This window comes from Tasmannia lanceolata, unplaced genomic scaffold, assembly GCF_043159265.1.
Source record: "Tasmannia lanceolata isolate RefF3 unplaced genomic scaffold, GAP_Taslan_0.1 ptg000013l, whole genome shotgun sequence".
In the NCBI taxonomy this organism is placed as follows: Eukaryota; Viridiplantae; Streptophyta; class Magnoliopsida; order Canellales; family Winteraceae; genus Tasmannia; species Tasmannia lanceolata.
In genome coordinates, this window is record NW_027518690.1 from 25,894,070 (window position 1) to 25,914,700 (window position 20,631).

Below are 20,631 nucleotides of genomic sequence, written 5' to 3' on the forward strand. Positions count from 1 at the left end.
GACATAAAAATATGAGAATTGGCAGCGGGGGACACACTTCTGAAAAATTGTTAACGAGGGTTGATAACCCTGTTTTGAGAGTTTGACCCTTTTAGAGGGTTGATAGCCCCCGTTTAGAGACTTGATAACCCCATTTCGTCCCTATCGAGCAATTTTTCAAAAGTGTGTCCCCTGTTGGCAATTCTCATATTTTGATGTCCCCCATTGGCAATTTTTCCTTTTTCTTTCCCTGAAAAGCGGGTAATTTCCGAAACATATTCAAATAGAGAAGCGATAAATTTAGGACGATGATGAATTCGCACCCGTATAGGATAATTCGCACCACTTGAAAGGAGGGTATGCCTTATACTATGTGGCAGACTTTTAGCGTATCAAAGGTGCGAATTATCCTACAGGGTTACGAATTTATGATTGCCCTAAATTAAAAAGAGGAAAAGAAAGATAAAAAACCGGGAAATGTTATCAGCACTACTGTATTTTGATGAGGGCACTCCTCACTTTATTAAAAGTTCGGTATGGCTAGACCTGGCAAACGGGCGGGCCGGGCCGGATTTGACCCGGCCCGTACGGGTCCGGGTCAAACGGGCCGGGTCAAAGTGACCCGGAAAATTCTACGGGTCATTGACATTGGACCCGCACCCGGCCCGTACGGGCCGGGTCGACCCGCGGGTCACCCGGATTTTTGACGTATTTTTTAAGAGTTTTTTTATTATTTAGGGATTTGCTAGCCACCTTCTCCTGGGCTATTTTTCGGCTTGTAGCCCCTCCTTTGCTGCAAAGATTGGGTGAAGTACGGGTCTTGCTAGCAACAAAAGAATAAAGAGAAGTAATCATTACGGATTTTTGAAATATTCTCAGAATTTCTAAGTTTGAAATGAAAAATTACCGTAAAAAGGTCAAAAGTAAAAAAATTACATATAAAATATGACAATTACCGAGAAAATTACGGAAAAAAGTAAAAAAACCGTCTTTTGCACTTTTTTACGCACTTTTTTACGGGCACCCGCGGGCACCCGCGGGTCCACCCGACCCGGCCCACTTTTGACGGGCCGGGTGGACCAGCGGGTCAATTTCTAACGGGTCACCAACAGGTGACCCGGACCCGTAAATTTACGTGCGGGCCGGGTGGACCCGCGGGTCCGGGTCACTTTTTGCCAGGTCTAGGTATGGCCCGTACCATACAATGATCCAAACCGTCCATTAGATGGGCCACAACTTAAATAGATTGTGCCCAAGAAATCATTTCCATAGGTTGATCCTAACCCTATGATCTGAATGTTAGAGTGTTGATCCTAACCCTCCTATGGAAATAATTTTGGGGGCCCAACCTATTTAGGCATTGGCCCATTTAATGGACGGTTTGGATCATCCTATGGTGATACCGTACTTTTAATAAAGTGAGGAGTGCCCTCATCAAAATACAGTAGTGCTGATAACATTTCCCAGGAAACAACTGGGAAAAAGATCTGAGAGTACTAAAGGAAGAAGTTTAAACAGAGATTTTGCAGATACGAGAGAGATAATTAGGGTTTTCGGACCTTCAGATCGAGAAATGAAATCTCAGATCTGTTCTTCCATCAATCTCTGTACGTAAAGATCTAGGATCTCCATGGTGTCTCAATCGGCATTTGCTTTTATCTGCTGCCTCAGTCTCTTACTCACTTTTGCTCATTGCAAAACCCTAAAGAGAGACGGTACTCTCTCGATCGCTTCTAATTGTAGAGTTTTTTACTGTTGGAATCGAAACTTGATGTTTGAAATCTTAGGTTTTCATAGTGTGGCAAGTGAATTCACTTCGTTTTGACTTTGGATTGAAAGATTAGGTGTTTTTCAGTCTGAGAAAATTGAGTTTGTTGCTTGGTTTATTGCTTCTGAATTGAGTTGAATTCTGACATTTTTCTCTCGATTGATCTCGTCTGTGCTTGGGAATAGGGATTTTGCGTTATTTCAACTGATTAGGTTGCGATTAGACAGTTTTTTTTTATTATTATTTTGGGTAATGCAGAGAGAAAATGTAGTTTCTGTTTTGGTTTCCTGTTAATTGACTTGAAATTGCTCATTTTATTCTAGTCATGTCTCTTACGTGCTTAAAATTCTTGCTTTTATGGTATCGTGATTTATTAGATTGACGTTAAAGTTAAACAGTCAGTTTTCTAGGTTAGGGTTTTGTGATTTAGTTCAATGGACTTGAATTCTGCCATGTTATTGTCCGTGGATTGATCACATGCTTCAATTGTAGCATTTTATGCTATATCAATTGGTATGGTTGAAACTTGAAGTTAGTAAATTTTTTTCTTGTTTGTTTTCTAACCAGTGAATCAACTTGAACTCAGCCATCCTTTTGTGGTTTGATCTTTGATATGCTTAAAATCAGTGTCCTTTTGAAGTATACGAATTGATTGGACTAATGGTTGAAGACAGTTCTTGAAATTAGGGCCTCGTAGGGCTTCGTTCTGTGGCAAGAAATTTTAATTTGTGTTTTGGTTTCTTATCAATTGACTTAAATTCTTCTGTTTATGCTGCCAAATTATCTCTCATAGTCCTTAAGGTAGGTTTTTTTATGTCATTTCAACTGAGTTTAGGAAGTTTGTTGGCAGATGATTAGAATCTGAAAATTAATATTTTGTTAAACGTTTGGGTTAGTTATTGAATTGTGAGGCTATGTTTTTTAGTATCTATAGATCGTTATATGCTTAAAGATTAGGTCGATTGTATAGAAGCTTGGAGTTTGACAATCAGATAGTTGAATACTATTCTTTTATTTTGCAGAACCCAAACCATTTTGCATAGCGCTACAGTGTTCCGTTTTTTTCTTAGTTACTATGTGGTTTGATTTTGGGTCTAATTATACGTGAATTCAGGCATTGTATTAAACAAATAAGGGAGGTGAAACACCGACTAGCTTTGCATTTTGGGTTCTTATATTTGGTATGTAAGTAAAATCCTCTTGTGAATAAAAGAAAGCCAAATATGATTTGACATCAATAATGATGGAATTGTGATAGAAAAGGGTTTTGTATAGCTAGTAAACCATGAACTATCTTATGTTTTAGATCTTTGTTGGTAGAAGAATTTTGTGAGCAAAGGACTAGAAAGGAAAAGTATTGCACAAGAGGCAGAGATTACCCCACATAGACAAAATCTCTGGTCTCCACCTTTAACCGGGGAATCCACAATCTCATTTGAAAGAAACATTATTTCCTATATAGATCTGTCTAATCCCATCAATAATGCCCACTTATCTCCTAGGATCCATAGAATAACTCTTAATTCGTGAAATAACATTCTGCGAATGCTCCTCCACACGGAGACTTCCACCAACATTGATGATGCAGAGCTTAAGACAGGTCAAAAGGAGCAAGTACTTCCACTTCTTTAGAATTCTTTAATCTAATCAATCAGGAAAAGGACAACACAACATTCCCCAAATGATTCCAAACTACTTCTGAATCACCCATGACCCATCAGACTCGAGTTCTCCGACGAGGAGATATCAAAGTTAAGCCTAAGGGAATTAGGAGGTGGAGGACTCCACTTAGCTTTCTTCTTCTTTCCCTTTCTATCCATGATTATCACATCGCATTTCATACATATATATCTTGAGTATTATGGCCTCTAAATTTATCTCTCACAATAGCGTATGTGAACACGAGACTCTTAAGTGGCTTGATCCGAGCAACCAACCTTTCTTTGTCTTCAATAATGCTCAGGTTTGTTCATTTTAGAAGACCCAAGCAACCACATATGGGATCACAAGCTTTAAAACACAACCTTTCTCCCATGAGTGTCGACACTTCCACTCGTCTCCTCCAACAAGCCTGAGAACAAAAATGGGAAAAACCCAACAAATGCCAATTCACTCAAGATCAACCTCCATACCTTCCTCTCCAACCAGCAATGAAGAAAAATATGTTTGCACGATTCTTTAGCTACCTTGTACAACACACAACGATTCACCATATGACACATTTTTTCTCTTTAAAACATCGACGGTGTTTATCTTTTGATGTGCTACTGTCAAACAAAAAACTTTACATCTTAGGCAGGACATGAGATTTCCACAAGTGCATCCAATGGAACGAAGTGTTGTGCACCCGTTGGATCTGGCTATCATAGGTTATAGAATTTAATATACTGTGTACTGATTTCGTCATGATAATTACTTTTGAATTCAATGCTTTGTTTTCATTATTTTTCACTTATCCGCTGCATTAATGTCGATGGGGCATTTTCTATGGCAACTGTGGCAACTGCATAATTGTGTTGCATTTTGTATTAATTGTTGCATGTCGTGATGAAAGTGAACAGATCTGGATTTGATGTCATTTTCTTGGTATAATGTGGAAATTGTCAATTGTCTTTTCAACTAATCAATTTTATGTGATGTGCAATGCTTTCTTTTTTGTGTTTTTCTTTTCTTTTCTTTACTCAATATGGAATTAAAGAGGCATAAATGGATTTGATGTTGGTAAAGAAAATGAAATGAAATTTTAGAGCTTTGTCATGAGTTCAAGAATGTTATTCGGGTTGCAGTTAAAGCCTTGAATGAAATAAAAGCATCTCTAGGATGGAGGGTCGTATTTGCATGGGTTGGAGATGATCCTTGTGGAGACGGTGACCTACCACCATGGTCTGGTGTGACATGCTCCAGTCAAGGAGATTATAGGGTGGTAACAGAACTGTAAGTTAAAATCTTTCTTTTGGTGGATAAGTAAATAGCATCTCATGTTACCTTCATCTGTCTTTTTATCAATCTTTTGAAATGTGATTTTAAAGATTCATTCCAATCAGTATGTGCTATGGTCGGGAGGACTGATCTTTCTTGTAAAGTTTTATTTTGCGTATTAAATACTTCTTTGCAATTTAATCAGCATCTTCACCAAAGGTGTCACGTGCGTTTTCTAAACATTGAAGATGCATATAATGAGATTCAAATCTGTGATGATTGCCAGGGGAGAGTTGTAGGGTGCTTATTACAATCATTCTTTACTTGCAGGGAACTTTATGCAGTATCAATTGTTGGGCCTTTTCCCACTGCAGTGACCAATCTTCTGGATCTGACAAGGCTGTAAGAACCCTCAGTCTTCCAATTCTATCTATAGTATCTATGAATTAAGCCCATTACTATGGTATAACATATGTACTCATGTTTTTAGTAACCTACTATGGAAGATTTGAAAATATAGGACTTAAACTCCGATAATTTTTTTGGGACAGTTCAAAAACTGATTAAAAAGATGAATACGGACAGTGCACCCTTCTTTTTTATTAACCTAATCAATTACCAATCTATCAATACTTTGCATGAATGCTATGCATGTTTGCTGGCTATCATGGTAATTGGAGGCTTTCATTAATTTTATGTGCAATCCCTATGCTATTTATTAATTGCATTTTGGCTTTCATTACAATTTATCAGCCAAATATCTTACTTTTTGCTTTATGCAAGTGTACATAATTGTACAAAGCAATATATGTTGAGGCAATCCTATTTCCTCGATGTACTGGGTAGGAAATAGATGTTTATTTTATAAATAACGATAGTTGCCTGGTGGGTTGTAATATTGAGATATATAACTAGTTGCCTTGGTGTAGAGAATAGGGACTTTATGTGTAGTATTTAGATCAGTCCATACAAGAGGGATTGGGCTCCAAATACTTTTTTCCCTAGCAGCTTGTAATAGTCGTGTACTTAGAAGCAGGAATCTTCCCTCGGGGTGCCGCTCCCACCTCAGAACCTCGATTCGACGCTCCTTAGGAAGGAGCTTCCAGGGAGCGTGACCCCAAAGGGACAGGAACCTCTCCCATGACACTCCAAGCCGGCTTCTATTACTCCATAAGTCCCACCATCACCTACTTTCTTGCATCAAACTCCTCCAACTCTTTAAAGCACTTCATTGGAGCAAGCACAAATGTTTGTGCATCTTCAAAAGGCACGAGGAATGAGTGCACGGAAATGAAGATGGTTAAAAATTACTGCTTTTTTATGTACTTAAAATTTGAAAAATACATATGAAAATGGTTAGAAACTATTATTTTTTGATGTACTTGAATTTTGAAAGATACATAAAGAAAATATTACATAGACGCTCCCATGGCGCTCCCAAACTTGGACTCTTCTAGACCCCCACGCTTCCTCGCCCCCGCTCCCGCCTCCGCCTCCGCACCCGCTTTGTGCTTCTAAGGTTGTGTTTTTATGTGTATTTATGTAATTAGGATGACTCATTTTCAACAACGTAAGAAGCTGCTTTCTATTAAGCATTCATTCAGCTCTTGGCAATGCTGGTCCTCTTAGAAATTTTTTTGCCTGCAAAATAAAACAATTGGTCTGCATTTCTTTGTGACAAACCTCCATGTTTACATGTACAACAAAGAAATCATCTTACTAGTTTATATCTAACTATATGAGTGCAATTTAAATTTTAATGTTGTTTTAGTCCATCAAATTGTTCTTTTCTTCAAACAGATGCCTAATATATTTTCTTGCGCCTAAATGACAGGGATCTTCACAATAACAAGTTAACTGGCCCAATCCCAACTGAAATCCTAATATATTTTCTTGCGCCTAAATGACAGGGATCTTCACAATAACAAGTTAACTTGCCCAATCCCAACTGAAATCGGCCGGCTGAAGCGTCTTAGAACATTGTACTTTCTACCCTTTTCCATAGGCTTTTATTCACTTGTGAAGTGTTCTTTTTTAATTTGTTCTTAGGGCATAACATGCATCTTTTCTTTTTTTGAATGGCTGAGAATTACATGCAGTTCTTTTTTATGTTTCTGGTTATCCTTTATTGTGCGAGCCAAACAGATATTTTCTCGCATTGACTTGGTGGTCTCTACTCTCAAAGGCCAACCCACCATGCACGTGAAATGTGCTCATTGATCTGACTCCACCAATTGAAAAGGATCATCATTTGTGTACATTTAAAAGTAAAAGTGGATAGAGATCCACATTAAATGGGCAAAAATCCATTGATTGGATGATTAGAATAATTGACTAGTGCAATGCTTGGGGTGGGCCCACAACTTTGGGCAATACTAATCATCGCGCTACATGTAAAGTATGCAAGATTGAAACCACTATAAGTGTAGTAGTCTTGGGATGATTACATTAAGCTCTCATTTGATATCAATTTGTAACATTGACTCTTTCTGAAATAGGAAAAAAATTGTACTCATCCCTGTTAGAGGCATCATTATATTTTAGTCGACCATAGTTGCAACAGTGGGAAGCGAGTGCGAGAAGCAACGCGGAAGAAGCACGAAGTGAGGGGTTTAGAAAAGAGAAAATACAAGAACCGAAAAGCTCTAAAGAAAGTAAAGAAGAAATGTGTAGAAAGCGTCATTGAAAGTGAACATGAAGGATGTAATAAGCCTCATTGGAATCAAACAAGAAATGTATAGAGCGAGTATTGTTATAGTAGGTTTGGATTAACTTAGGTAAGGATTACAAGTGGTAAAGAAGGCTTCGCGACTGATTATAATTACAAGTTTTAGGTAACATAGCAAGTGTGACGCATGCACGATGATCTTCCTCGAATATCGAATTTGTCTTATCTTAATCATAGTTTATGGGTTGTTCTCAAACTTTGTTTGCATTGGACAGTTAAGAGCCACTGGCATCTGGCCAGAGAAGCCATGTTACCCCAAACAATCTAAAATAGATGTCAGAACAATGATGGACTACTCAATTTGAAGTGTAAATCCATGCCCATATGTACCTATGTCGTACGCATATACTTTAACATAGCAAGTGAGTCCTTTGAAGCAAGAAAATGCTAAAAACCTGGGGAACGTCATAACTCTTGACTGTATCTTTCTCATATTTGACAATTTTGGTCCCTTCTGTACTTACACTCCTGTTAAATCTTGATTTGTTTTTTTAAAAGATATCGATTAATGGAAGGCCAAAAAGAAGACAATGGGGGCATGGGCTGCCTTCATGCAAGATCTTCTTATTGGCTAAATCATTGGTACACTAGGGATCGATATCCTGGTTTGCATCCTTGAGCAAATAATTCTTCATGTTTTGATTTAATTTCCCGTTGTGCAGAAATTGTTTCATGTTACCAATAGAAGATCGATGCAAAAGAAATTTGTTTCCTAACCAGTTATAATTCTGTTGTTATCCTGTGCTTTAGAGAAATTTGAGGTGGAATAAGCTACAAGATGTCATTCCTCCTGAAATTGGAGAACTGAAGAGGCTGACTAATCTGTGAGTATTTCAGACCTTTTTCACATAAATTACCTAATTGATGTAATCCTTTAACTTAAGTATCTTCAAGGGATATTAACTGGAACATTTTCCAGGTACCTGAGCTTCAATAATTTTAAATGGGAAATTCCTAAGGAGCTTGCAAATCTCCCAGAGCTTCGTTATCTCTATCTTCACGAGAACCGCTTTACTGGCAAAATTCCTGCTGAATTGGGTAATCTCCCAAACCTGCGGCACTTGTACTTTGTCTTCTCTGAGCTGGATTCCATATATCAGCATGATTTTTGTATCTTATAATTGATCTTTTTCTCACTATTGTAAACTTGTATATCTTAGGCCTTTTATAGATTTGCAATTTGCTAATCTGCAGCCTTCTATTCTCAGGGATGTTAGTAACAACCATTTAGTGGGAACTATAAGGGAGCTCATCCGTGTTGAGGGCAGCTTTCCTTCACTGCGCAACCTGTAAGTTCATGTCAATATTGGCATGTGAGTGGAAGTGTTCTATTTGTTACACATAGATATATGTTAACAAGGACACTCATTCCAAACATTTTTCATTTCAATTGCTTGTGCCCAATACATGGCATACTTATTTGTATGCCAGTTGTATAGTTCTAGGGCGATGATATTTTCACCCCCCGCCCTGCAGTACGCATTCACCCCCCTTTTAACGTGATTTGACGTCAAAAAGCATTAAAGTTGCCCACTGTTCACGTTATAAGGGAGCAAATGCGTACTGCAGGGGGGGGGGGGGGGGGTGAAAATATCATCACCCTAGTTCTATTATGTTTGTAGTTTTCTATGTACTGCAGTGGGGGGTGAAAATATCATCACCCTAGTTCTATTATGTTTGTAGTTTTCTAAATACATTTTGCTATACCTATATTATGCCTTTATGGACCAAAATCTGAAGATATCACCTGGTTATCACTATGTACTTTCACATACGTGCCAGCATGTTGGGTTTTCTAGATCCCCTTGTTTCCCACTCGTCACATCATGTCCATGTGTAAGTTTAGTTTTTTGTTACTATTTATCCATAACTAGTTTAATACAATGTACATATATTTATCCAAATGCATTTTATATGTTATGAACTGATTATGTCTGAATAATATATCCTTCATATTTACAAATTAACTGTCTATATTCGTGTCATATCGAGATTGATTAGGTTGTGTTTGAGTTCGACACCTTACATTCTCTGACACCGAGATACAGATAAATGTGTTCATGTCCAAGTTATTCAGGTACATCCACATCTCTTAATGTCCAATTGTATGATTTTTTTGTCTTCATTTTTTTCTCTAGATTTTGATATCATTCAAAACAGTGTGTCATCTAATTAAGTTTGTGAGACATGTTTTCCATTTAAACACCAAAGGCACATCCACATCTCTTAATTCCAATTGTATGATTTTTGGTCGTCATTTTTCTGTCTTGATTTTGATATCATTCAAAACAGTTATTTGATGTCATCTAATTAAGTTTGTTTTGACATTTTTTCCATTTAAACACCAAACACCTGGAAGTACTCTTCTATTTATTTTACCTGTTGACCTCCTGCAAAGATTTCCTTAGTTTCCTTCTTTGAAGAAGCAAATACTTGTAATTGTAATATTTGCAAATGTTTAATATTGCAAAGCAACCCCCTTACATACTTTAAGAACTTCCAGATGATTCATCCTTCATTTTTGATATCTAGGTACCTAAATAACAACTACTTAACTGGAGGGATACCAGCACAGCTTGCAAACTTGACAAATCTAGAAATCTTGCAAGTATTTTGATGTCAAATGAATAATTGCTTAAGCGTTTTCCTCTACTGCTTTCTGCCTGAAATCCTTCTCTTGGGCTTCTTGCAATAGTGGATTCTCTTAAGTTTCTTGATGTTTCGGTTGTAGGTACCTGTCCTACAACAAGTTGTCTGGGACGATACCTTCAGGGCTTGTCCATATTTCTAAATTGACTTACCTGTGAGTTTTATTATCTACTCTTGAATTTAATTTCTGAAGTAGGATCTTCGCTTTCTTATTTTGGTTTTGCCCCTGATGTTGAATGGAACAACCATGGATTTTTATCCATGTGCTTCTCATGATTACTTGTTAGTTGTCAACTGTGTTCATTCACAGGTCAGAAACTTAACCAAAAAATGGGTGTTGTCGAGTCAACTTGACCGACTAACTCCTGAATGGCTGAATCGATGTTGACTCAATAGAAATTGGAGGGGTTCTTATATTAAAATAAGAATCAACTTGACCAAGTAACTCTTGGCTTAGATATAAATTGGAGATGTTTTTATATTAAAATACATATTTTGCATGTATATGTGTGTGTGTTGTATGCATATATGTGTATATATTATATTGTTAAGAATATGACAAGTGTTTTGACTTTAAAGACGAGGTTATGGGCTTTATTCTCGCATCTAGATTTTTATCACGCACCGAATCATTGTCAAGTTGACCATTGACGTTGAAGATTCAAATGAAGTTGAGATGAAAGCATTGTTAACTGAGTTGAAGAATTTTTAAAAAAGAATTGTGAGGTTCTATGGTTATGGCGAAGAGGCTTTCTGGTACGTGGGGAGATTGGTGAAGGATTGATTGTGAGTTCTAAATTTCTGCTAGAGGTGCTTGAGAATGGATAGGTGGTTGGTCTATGACCCTGGATGTTGAAGGTGTCCTTGGGGTGACTTCATTTTCAAGAAAAGATAAACAAAAGAGAACATGAGAAATGATATGGTGTCGGACTGTAGATGGCATAATGGATGCTCCCCTTGATATTTGATCCAGCGACAGTTGTTAGATCAAATATCAAGAGAGCACCTTGATTAAATGCAGCTACACCCGAACACCATACAAAAACTCAGAATATAAATTTAGAAATGTCATTCTTTTTTTAGGAAGAGACCAACAGAGAAAATATTTGTTTAAGTTCTCTCAGCCTGTGTTTCTGTGTTGATGGTTGGGGGTGGTGGGTTGTGTCTATCCATGTGTACTTATGCATGCAATTCTGTAGGTTGGCTTGTATGTGCTAATGTGCATATGTATTTCTTCCAAATTTTGAGCTCTACTCAAATCTCCAATACGTGTGCATGAAGATTGCTTCTGGTCCTTAGAGATTAGCAGGGATCATTTATGAAATAGTAGAGATTTTCAACTTTAGTGCCTTTTCATTTTGTCATACACTTCTTAGTGCTAATGAGGCTCTGGACTCTCTCAAGAGTCACGGATTTTTTGTTTGTAGGGCAATCTTTGTGGTTGCAGACTCTCACCCTAAAGGAGTCACGGATTCTTTGTTTGTGGGGCATTCTCTGCCCCTATTGTAATTCATATTCTTTTGCGTTTCCTTCTTTTTTATAGAGTTTTATGCAACTTAAGCTGGGAACTATAAAGGACATGCCAATGTTTGAAGATGTGGCATGTATTTGTATGCAAATGCATTTTTGTATATATGCATGGCTTGCATTTTTTTATATATGCATGGCTTGCAATTTCTGAATTCAACTTGGTCCAGCCATTGCAAAACTTGCCAATTATATAGAAAATCATTCAGCTGATTTATTTATAAAATTAAAGCCAGACAACTCCATACTCGAAGCCTGGGCGAAACCGAGTTGATTTGACGAGTTCTGAACACTTTAGTGACTTTTGATAATTTTTTGTTAGGTACCTAACCAATACGTCAAAAGCACTTGGACTGATGGAACGTGCGAGGCTAAGCCTTTTTAAACATTTCCCATACCAGGCTGAGTACCACCTAGTCCCATACCTAGGGAGGCCACTACTTAGGACTAACCATTCTGCCACGCTTCCTCATCTAACATCTTCGCGGCCCAATATGTGGCGATTTTCACTCTGGCGTTTTTTTACTAGGTAGCCCTTTCTAGGTAGTCCTCTCCACAGGTCGCCCTTTCCGTGACTCGAACCCATGAGGTGGTGGCTGCTATGATACCAAGTGTTAGGTACCGAACCAATACACCAAAAAGGCCATTCAAAAAAAAAAAAAAAAAAAAACCAATACACCAGAAAGCCCTAGGACTGATGGAACTTGTTCGGCCAAATCCTTTAAACCTGTCCCACACAAGGTTGGGTCTCACCTAGTCCCATACCTAGGCAGGCCCTCACCTAGGACCGTAACATTTTCCATGTAAAATATGTATGGTTTTGTATATCTATATACTCATGACACATTAGTGAGTGGCCAATCATTGTTATTCCATGCACTTACGTCTTCATCATGCAATTTCAACTTATTTGGATCACAACCTATTTACACGAAGGATTCCAGATGCCTTCTATAAACATCCTTTCTTGAAAAAAATGTGAGTTCCTTAAATCATTTGAAAGACTTAAACACGATTGAAATTCTCGAAGAAAACTTACAGAACTCTTCACGCTGATGCAGGTATATTGAAGGCAACCAATTCAAGCAAGGTGTAAACCCTAAGGGTGTCCACAACGTGCTTGAACTCTCTGACTCTGAGTTCTTATTTTAGTGCACATTGTTTTATTCTTTATCAGTTTAGGTATTATATTTATACTGTACCACTTATGAAATGACACTTCCAAATGAAATGGTTCTTTCTACGCATTCTTTTGGGTTGCAAAAACTAAGAGGATTTGGGAATTAACAGTGTTTTAAACTCATGATTGGACAAGAACTAGTCCAAGGTAGCATTGTAACTTTTCAATTTAAATGAAGATATGTTACCGGTGAGTAATGTTTTTCCCAGCCTCAAGCATGAAGTATATAAAATTGCTTCACATGCCCTTGTTTTGATATTGGCAACCTTCATCATTTTAGGCTTCATTCACTATTGCGAAAAATTTGCCTAAACGGATGCTTGCTAGTATCAGCCTAAACTCTAAAGAGTTGAGGTTATGTCAAGAGCAAAAAAATGTCAAAATTCTCTATCCAACTGGATATAATTAGTAGGGGTGTAAACGGATTGAATTCGGAGCGGATATGACTATATCCGAATTCGATTACAATATACACCATCCGAATTCGGATTCGGATTCGGATTCGACGGATATATAATATCTATTACCGAATTCGTATCTGTCGGATATTGTTCGAATTCGGATATTATCCGTATCCGTTTATCAGGTAAATTCAAACATTTTACTGCAGCACTTTATCTTTTTTCTCCTACTTACTCGAATGAATTTTCCAAACCCTAAAACTAGACCTCTACATTCTCTTCACAAAATTAACTCTCAAACCCTAAAATATATGAGATCCTCTTCTTCCTTTTAAAATAGAGAGAGAGAGAGAGAGAGAGAGAGAGAGAGAGGCGATGGGGATGTATGATAGTGTTGGTAGTGGTCTTTGGGTTTTTCTTTTTTTTTTTGTATATGATGGAATGGGTTTGGGTTATTTTGATGGAATGGGTTTGGGCTATTTTATTATTATTTTTTTTTCTAAAAAGAATATTCACTTTTCTTATAGAAACAAAAGATAGTGTGTCATTACTAAAAATAAATATTAATGATATTATTAATAATAAATAAAAAGAATTTACTTCTCGGATTCGGATGTTAAACGGATCGGATATACCATTTACTAGATTCGAATCTGCTAAGAGCCGGATATCTCATAAACGAATTCGGATAATATCCGCTTGAAACGGATTCGGATAATATTCGCTTTAAACGGATTCGGATGCGGACGGTAATCGAATTTCCGAATATCCATTTACACCCCTAATAATTAGTACAATCTTGAAATGGAGGCAGATGGGCATTGCTTTCTCTAGTTATTAATTAACTTATAATTGTAAATTTACTTATATGCTAGTTAGATTAATTTTGAAAGTATTATTCTATTGTAGAGGGAGCACTTATTTTTAGAAGATTATATTATTTGATGATCCAAACCATTCATTTGTTGGGCCCCAACATAAATAGGCCAAGCCCTCGAGAAAATCATCTGCATAGGATGATCTTAACCCTACGATCTGTAGAGGGGACGGCACATTATAGAAACCTGTACAGATGACAGGGTTAGGATTATCCTATTGAGATGATTTTTTGGGCACGGCTTATCTATGTTGGGCCCCAACAAAAGAAGGCAAGTGATATATTAGCCCCATTTTCTTCCCCAATCCACCCTGCTTTAGTGTATTTATGATTACTATTTTTATACTACAGAAGGATGGCCCTGGGAAGAAAATGGGGGCAAATATATCATTTCCCTTGGGATCAGTGAATGGGATTTGCTTAGGCAATTTCACGGAAAGCGATTTTGCAGCTGACTTCTGCAGGAGAACAACAGGCTCACTTTTTAGCATATTTTCATATGAGATTCATATGAGGTGGCCGGGCCACTTATGGGTCGCACACATTTTTCGGAACCAACCGGGTTGAATTTGAGACACCCAACTGAACAAAATATAACATTAATCACTAGACAAGGGCGTCATAAACTTGATTACCACCATGTAGAACGGTGATTACCTCCTTGTAGAACGTCAGAAACTTGATTACCTTCCTGTAGAACTTGTTGATACCTTCCATTTGTCGATCCAACACAACATCTCCTAACAGTTCTGCAACAGTAGTCCCACTGTACTTCAGCACTCTATAGACTCCTTGTTCAATGTATTGGAGGGTTAGAGACTGATCCCTCTCAACATATAACTTTCAACTTCCTGTTTTAGGTTAGTTCAGTTAGTTCTTTGAAATGATCAAATACAAGCTACAATTAACTCAATATAGAAAGAATAGCATTTCCGTTTGTATACATATCTGCACAGCGAGTAAAATAAAACTATAAAGAGATTTCTTGGTAAACATCAAACTCCAAAGGCATCGATAATAATTGATCAAAATGATCCTATTCTTTGGATGTTAGTAAATTATCCATCTTACTGTCACAGAAATGAACTCTAATCCCCCCGCATAATCACTTTAAAATGGGTCAAATGATAAACAACCCCCCTCAAATGATAAACAATCCCCAAGCATAATCGCTTTTTCTTTTCTGAGCTGATAAATAAAAATATTATAAACAAATGAAGAAAAGGAAGATTGCAAAGTGGGTAAAGATTTCCCCACATACAAGAATTCCCTACTAAACTCCTAGTGGGCGAGTCCGCAAACCCATTCAGACTACAAAGGACATGTGAAAAAAAGAAGAAAAATACTACAATTACAGAACTGCTTATAGGCATAGCAGGTATAAGTTTATCGAGTCATTTCTTGTGTAGCTGAACTTTTTCCTTTGTTCATGCTCTTCACTTAGTAGATATTTCTCATTTATCAAAAGTATCCATTTGACTGATGTGAGTCAGACGCCCATCTTCCCACCTAGTGATAAACGTATTTTGCCTTTATCCACAGAAACTCTGACCTCAATGCATGCCCATGGCAAAAAGAAACTCCACAATATGCCTACCAAGAGCATCTGCCCTCCTTGAGTGTGAAACATCACCAATCCAAGAATGGCGAATACAAAAGGTTGCATTGAAGCAATTGACTGATTAGCAATTACTATATATAAATAATTTAATGATCAGTTTGTCCATGCACTCTTAAGCTGCAATTTAAGACTCCACCATGCTCCAATGATAAAAGAATCTGCTTATATTATACAGCATATGAAGCTTGATGCGATTCCTTGGCACTTAGTGGAATACCAACAGAGCTTTAGATACCAAGGACATCCAAATATTTTATTACCATTTGCCTGAGTCAAATGTTGGCTAAGTCCATCTGATACACAAAAATAAAACCCAGATTTAGATGCACAGATAGAGAATGTCCATGGACTCACTGAGCAGTAATTACTAGCACCAGAAGTAGAATTCATAATAGCAAAAAAAAGTAAAAAAAAAAAAAATGCTAAATTTTAAGACTTGAGATGTGTGCATTTGTAAGATTTAAAGTAGGAGCTGCGCCTTAAGTCGAAGATTTGTGCTAATTGGAGAAATAGTTTGTTCTGAATCTCCTGATGGCAGAGTGCACTTATATTAACGTCTCACGAGCATACAAGTCTACTTGGACTTCTCATTATTATACAGTACCCATGCTCTGCACCACACATGGGAAAGACAAACTTGATACTTCTGCTCAATCTACTCCACAAGAGCCGAGGAAAAAAATACTAAGCATACCAAAAAAACAAATGCATGCACCCATTTCAAAAATTCATTTGACTCACATCAGCTGCATAGGACACTTTCAACATTAATAGCAATGCAATTTCTAGTGCTTTTCAAAATTTCACCCAATTCTAGGAAAAGACATCTCAATAATTAGAACAAATACTGAAAAAAAGGGGAAAGAAGGGGGTGATTGGTATAGACAGAGAAGAGTTGCCCTGCTCTAAAGAAGGGGCAAATTGGGCAAAAGAGCATAGGGAGGTGACGATTAAGCTGTAGATCAAAATTAATAGTAATCTTTACATCAGATACTTGTCATATGATATTTCAATTTTAATGGCAATGTATATCATTTTCTACCCTGAATTCTAGGGAAATGACAATATCTCAAAAATTAGAAGAAATATTGAAAAGTCGGGAAAGAAGGGAGCAAGTGGCCACAAAAGCGCTTTCGTCGAGCTTTGAATTACAATTTTCAGATGTGCAGGGATACGAACCAGATTTGAAAAAAACTGATTAATTATCTTCATTTTCTTGATATTTTGGATGAAAATGGTAGATCTTGATCTTGCTACGTGTGCAGGGACGCAAGAACTCGATCAAGTAAGGAAATCGATGGTGGATTCTTGCATTCAAGAAGACAAAATCAAAATATGAAAGACAAGGGTGAAAAATTAGAACACTAATCTCCAATTTCCTAATCTCAAGAGAAAACAAGGGATAGAAGATAAGAGAAAACTCTCTCAAATCCCTCTCAAGAAGGAAGCTCTACAATCACAAATCCAAATCAAACAAAAACTGTTACAACTGGACGGGAAAATCCCTTCGATTGACCACTTATAAGAAAAATGACTTAACCACCCTTAAGTGAAAGAAAATGACCAAAAAGTACATGTGTAGCCACAAAATAACCAAACTATCCCTAGTAAATTGAAATGACATAAAAGAATTCATAAAACTAGTCTCATGACTAAACCACCCTACTATATAGGAAAGCAACACAAAAACAAACAATGGAAAACTACACTAGGGGATGCTCCAGTATCAAAGGGGGTGAAAGCTCTAGACTGAGAAGAGTTGCCCCCGCAGAGTAGGACAGGCAAAACGAGCTAAAGAGCAGGGTGGGGTGGGACGATTAGGATATAGATCAAAAATCATTTTCTACCCCAAATTCTAGGGAAATGACAATATCTCAAAATTTAGAATAAATCCTGAAAAGTTGGGAAAGAAGGGGGTGAAAGCTCTAGACTGAGAAGAGTAGCCCACAGAGTACGAGAGGCAAAATGAGCTAAAGAGCAGAGGGGGGTAACAATTAGGCTATAGATCAATAATAATAATAATAATGTTTAAAACTGATTCAGCACAACTGCACCAATATGTTTTATGAAACGCCTTAAAATCCAAATCATACTTCTTAAGCATGACATGAAGGTACATGACATGAAGGTACAAAAGCACAAGAATAATCTCATGTTGAAATTGTTCAATATGGCCAAATCTAGTAAACTGTAAATTTATCTCACAACTCTACTAATATCATGATTTCATGAATATTTAACAAATGCACAAATCAGAATTTCCTACAAGAGAATACAAATTTTTTATAAAGAAGTAATCAACATACCAGACCAGGCACATGGCTAGCAATTGGAAGAAAGTAAATCCCACCACCATATTTGGCCATAAAACCATAGTATCCTTTGAGGCACTGATATTTATAAATTTTATAGTTGAGCAAAGCCTCGTTCCCCAAGTATATATCTGTCAAGGAAGAAACAATGAAATGAAAATCCTCAATGAAAGTATAACACTCAAAATCCATCCCTGTATGCTCGAACATACCTTCAAAACACTCAAGGTGTTGCAAATTCCAAAACCATGGTTCAGCGTCTTAGTTCTAACAACCCGTACTTCAAATTTTATGCTCTGAAAGCTTCTCAAATGGGCAGTGATCACGAAATTCAACATTTCATGCTTAATCGTACTGCTCCCCTCTAACATAGGATGAAGCTGGTTGGTGCCCTGCAGACTCGAACTGCTCATTCATGTTCTCCAATAACATGCGTATCTCTTCCAACTGAGAGTGTGTTTTCTCGCCTGCAACAAACTCATGAACAGATCCTCTAATCTCAATCGAGCAGCAACCCGGTGTTTTTGGCACCCCGCTGTCCTTCATCAATTTTCGCATCTTTCTGGCAGCATCATAGTTTCCATCAGCCGCACAGATATTGGAGAGTAAAACATAGACTCCACTGTGACGTCCTAACTGGAAGAGGCGCTCGGATGCAATCTTTACCAATTGAGTTTCTCCGTGATTCCAGCAAGCGCTTAGTAACGCCCTCCACAAAATAGCTTCCTCCGATGGGCTGATTGAACTGGGTATCTTTTGGATGATTTCTTTTGCCTCTTTAAAGAGCCCAGCTCGACCAAGGAGGTCAACCACGCACCCATAATGCTCTCCCTTGGGTTCAATGCCATACAGTCTTCATTCCGTTAAATTCCTGCAACCCTTTGTCCACCATGCCCGAATGACTACAAGCAGTAAAACTGGCAATGAAGGTGACGTCATCGGGGTTAATTCCAACCTCCCTCATTTCCGAGAACGGTCCGATCGAGTCGGACTGCGCTCCCCTGGTGCCCCGACCTCTATCTGCGAGGCCAGTCGCTCGCTTCTCCCTTCGCGGGGGGCTGTAGCCCGGGTCGTCCGCGAGGTTGGCTTATGCTTTCCGTGTTTTCCTACCATTGCTTAAGTGAGGTTCCGAACAGCTTTTTGTTTCGGGTCCCACGGATGGCGCCAAATCTGTTAGGTCTAAAATTGGTAACAGGTTATGGTAGGGCTGGATGGGCTGATCTAACAAGTCACGGCTGAAGGGCTGGTGGAGTCCTGCGCTGCACAAGGGCACAGAAAAGAAAGAAAAGGGTCAGAGGACCAACCCGGAGTGGTACTCCGGACGGGCGCTTCGACACTCAAGTCAGTATGAGCAGGAGTGCAGAGCAATGTCAGAGCAAAAGCTTAGAGTTTTGATTTTCAGATCCCTCACCTTGGCACAAGTGAAGGCTATTTATAGTGATTCTGAGCCACCTGTCTAGGACAGGTGGTGGCCTCTGTATGGGCCAGGTCTCATACCTAAGGAGGGCAGGTGGAAATCCCTGATTGGTACAGGTGTCACACCTAGTAGGGACAGGTGTTGGCCTTCCAACGGTCCTTGTGAGGGCCACGTGCCAGCAGCCAATTGGATGCTGAGTTCGGACCCATCAGTGCTGAGTCCGGATCCCATCAGTGCTGAGTCCTGACCCCATCAGTTGCCCCCTGGTTCTACGAGTCGCGACAGCGGCCAGGGGAAGCAAAAAGAGGGTTAAAACAGCATCTGGCCGGCCTTGAGGCCTCTGGGCATCTGAGGCCGGCCTCATCTGGCGGCCAGAAGAACTGTAGTGGCCAGGGGCCTCTGGGCGGCCTGGTCCGGTCTTGTGTTTTGACCTGAAGGAGCACGGCCGGGCAGGAGCCCCTGTGCAATCTGGTCTGATCAAAATTCGAACCAGAAGTCTGCCCGGTGAAACTCTCTGGGCGTCGTTACCGGGCAGATCTCCTGGACGGGGGGCTGGGCCGGACAGCCTCCTTGCCGCCTAGCGGACGCATCATAGCCGGTCCGGCTAAGCCTTCTGGGTGGCAAAGTCGGGCTGTTGTTTTGTCGTGTCGTGATTGCGCCATATCCTGCACGGCTCCGGTTTCGGCGTTGGACGGCCAGGTCGGACAGATATGTTGTCTTCCAGCGAACGCGTCATATCCTGTCCGGCTAAGCCTTCTGGGCGGCAAAGCCGGGCAGGTATTTTGTCGCGTTGTGATTGCGCCATATCCTGTACGGCTCCGGTTTCGGCGTTGGACGGCCAAGCCGGACAGATATGTTGTCTTCCAGCGAACGCGTCATATCCTGTCCGGCTAAGCCTTCTGGGCGGCAAAGTCGGGCAGGTATTTTGTCGCGTTGTGATTGCGCCATATCCTGTACGGCTCCGGCTAAGGCGTTTCTGGGCGTCATCACTTAGCGCTTTGGAACTTGTACCTTGCATTTAATGCGGAGCGGCGCATTTAATGCGAGCGGCGCATTTAATGCGGTAGGTGACGTGGCGCACTCCGGCTGGTGGGAAAAGGGCGGGATTTTTCCCGCTCTTGCAAGCCTATATATACCAGAGTTTTTACTCTTCATTTTTCACTTTTTACATTCTCCTCTCCTTCTCTGCTGCTCGGCTAGTCGATTTTCTGCCCGCCTCGGATCAGTGAGCCCGGAGATCTTCAGTCAGCACC

General features: G+C 39.1%; 1 protein-coding gene and 1 pseudogene across 8 annotated transcripts; one reads left to right on the forward strand and one right to left on the reverse strand.

Annotated features, from left to right (window-relative positions):
- Positions 1-1,433: 1,433 nt before the first annotated feature.
- On the forward strand, positions 1,434-12,943 carry LOC143889977 (uncharacterized). Of its 7 annotated transcripts, XM_077394419.1 has the most exons (11): positions 1,434-1,694; positions 4,534-4,681; positions 4,997-5,068; positions 6,577-6,648; positions 8,147-8,218; positions 8,314-8,457; positions 8,603-8,683; positions 9,927-9,998; positions 10,126-10,197; positions 12,477-12,548; positions 12,632-12,943. In XM_077394419.1, the coding sequence occupies exons 1-11, from the start codon at positions 1,610-1,612 to the stop codon at positions 12,720-12,722; spliced, it is 981 nt and encodes a 326-aa protein (XP_077250534.1). In that variant the 5' UTR covers positions 1,434-1,609; the 3' UTR covers positions 12,723-12,943. The 7 variants fall into 7 exon arrangements, with proteins under 7 accessions (XP_077250534.1, XP_077250532.1, XP_077250530.1 ...); XM_077394417.1 differs by lacking the exon at positions 12,477-12,548 and having other exon boundaries at positions 9,927-10,002; XM_077394415.1 differs by lacking the exon at positions 12,477-12,548.
- A 2,258-nt stretch (positions 12,944-15,201) lies between these two features.
- LOC143891379 (pentatricopeptide repeat-containing protein ELI1, chloroplastic pseudogene) lies at positions 15,202-18,929 on the reverse strand (annotated as a pseudogene). Its single transcript, XR_013255301.1, has 3 exons — positions 18,174-18,929; positions 17,956-18,092; positions 15,202-15,942 (listed from the first exon to the last, which is right to left on the reverse strand). The product of XR_013255301.1 is annotated as a pentatricopeptide repeat-containing protein ELI1, chloroplastic pseudogene (transcript).
- Between the last annotated feature and the right edge of the window lie 1,702 nt (positions 18,930-20,631).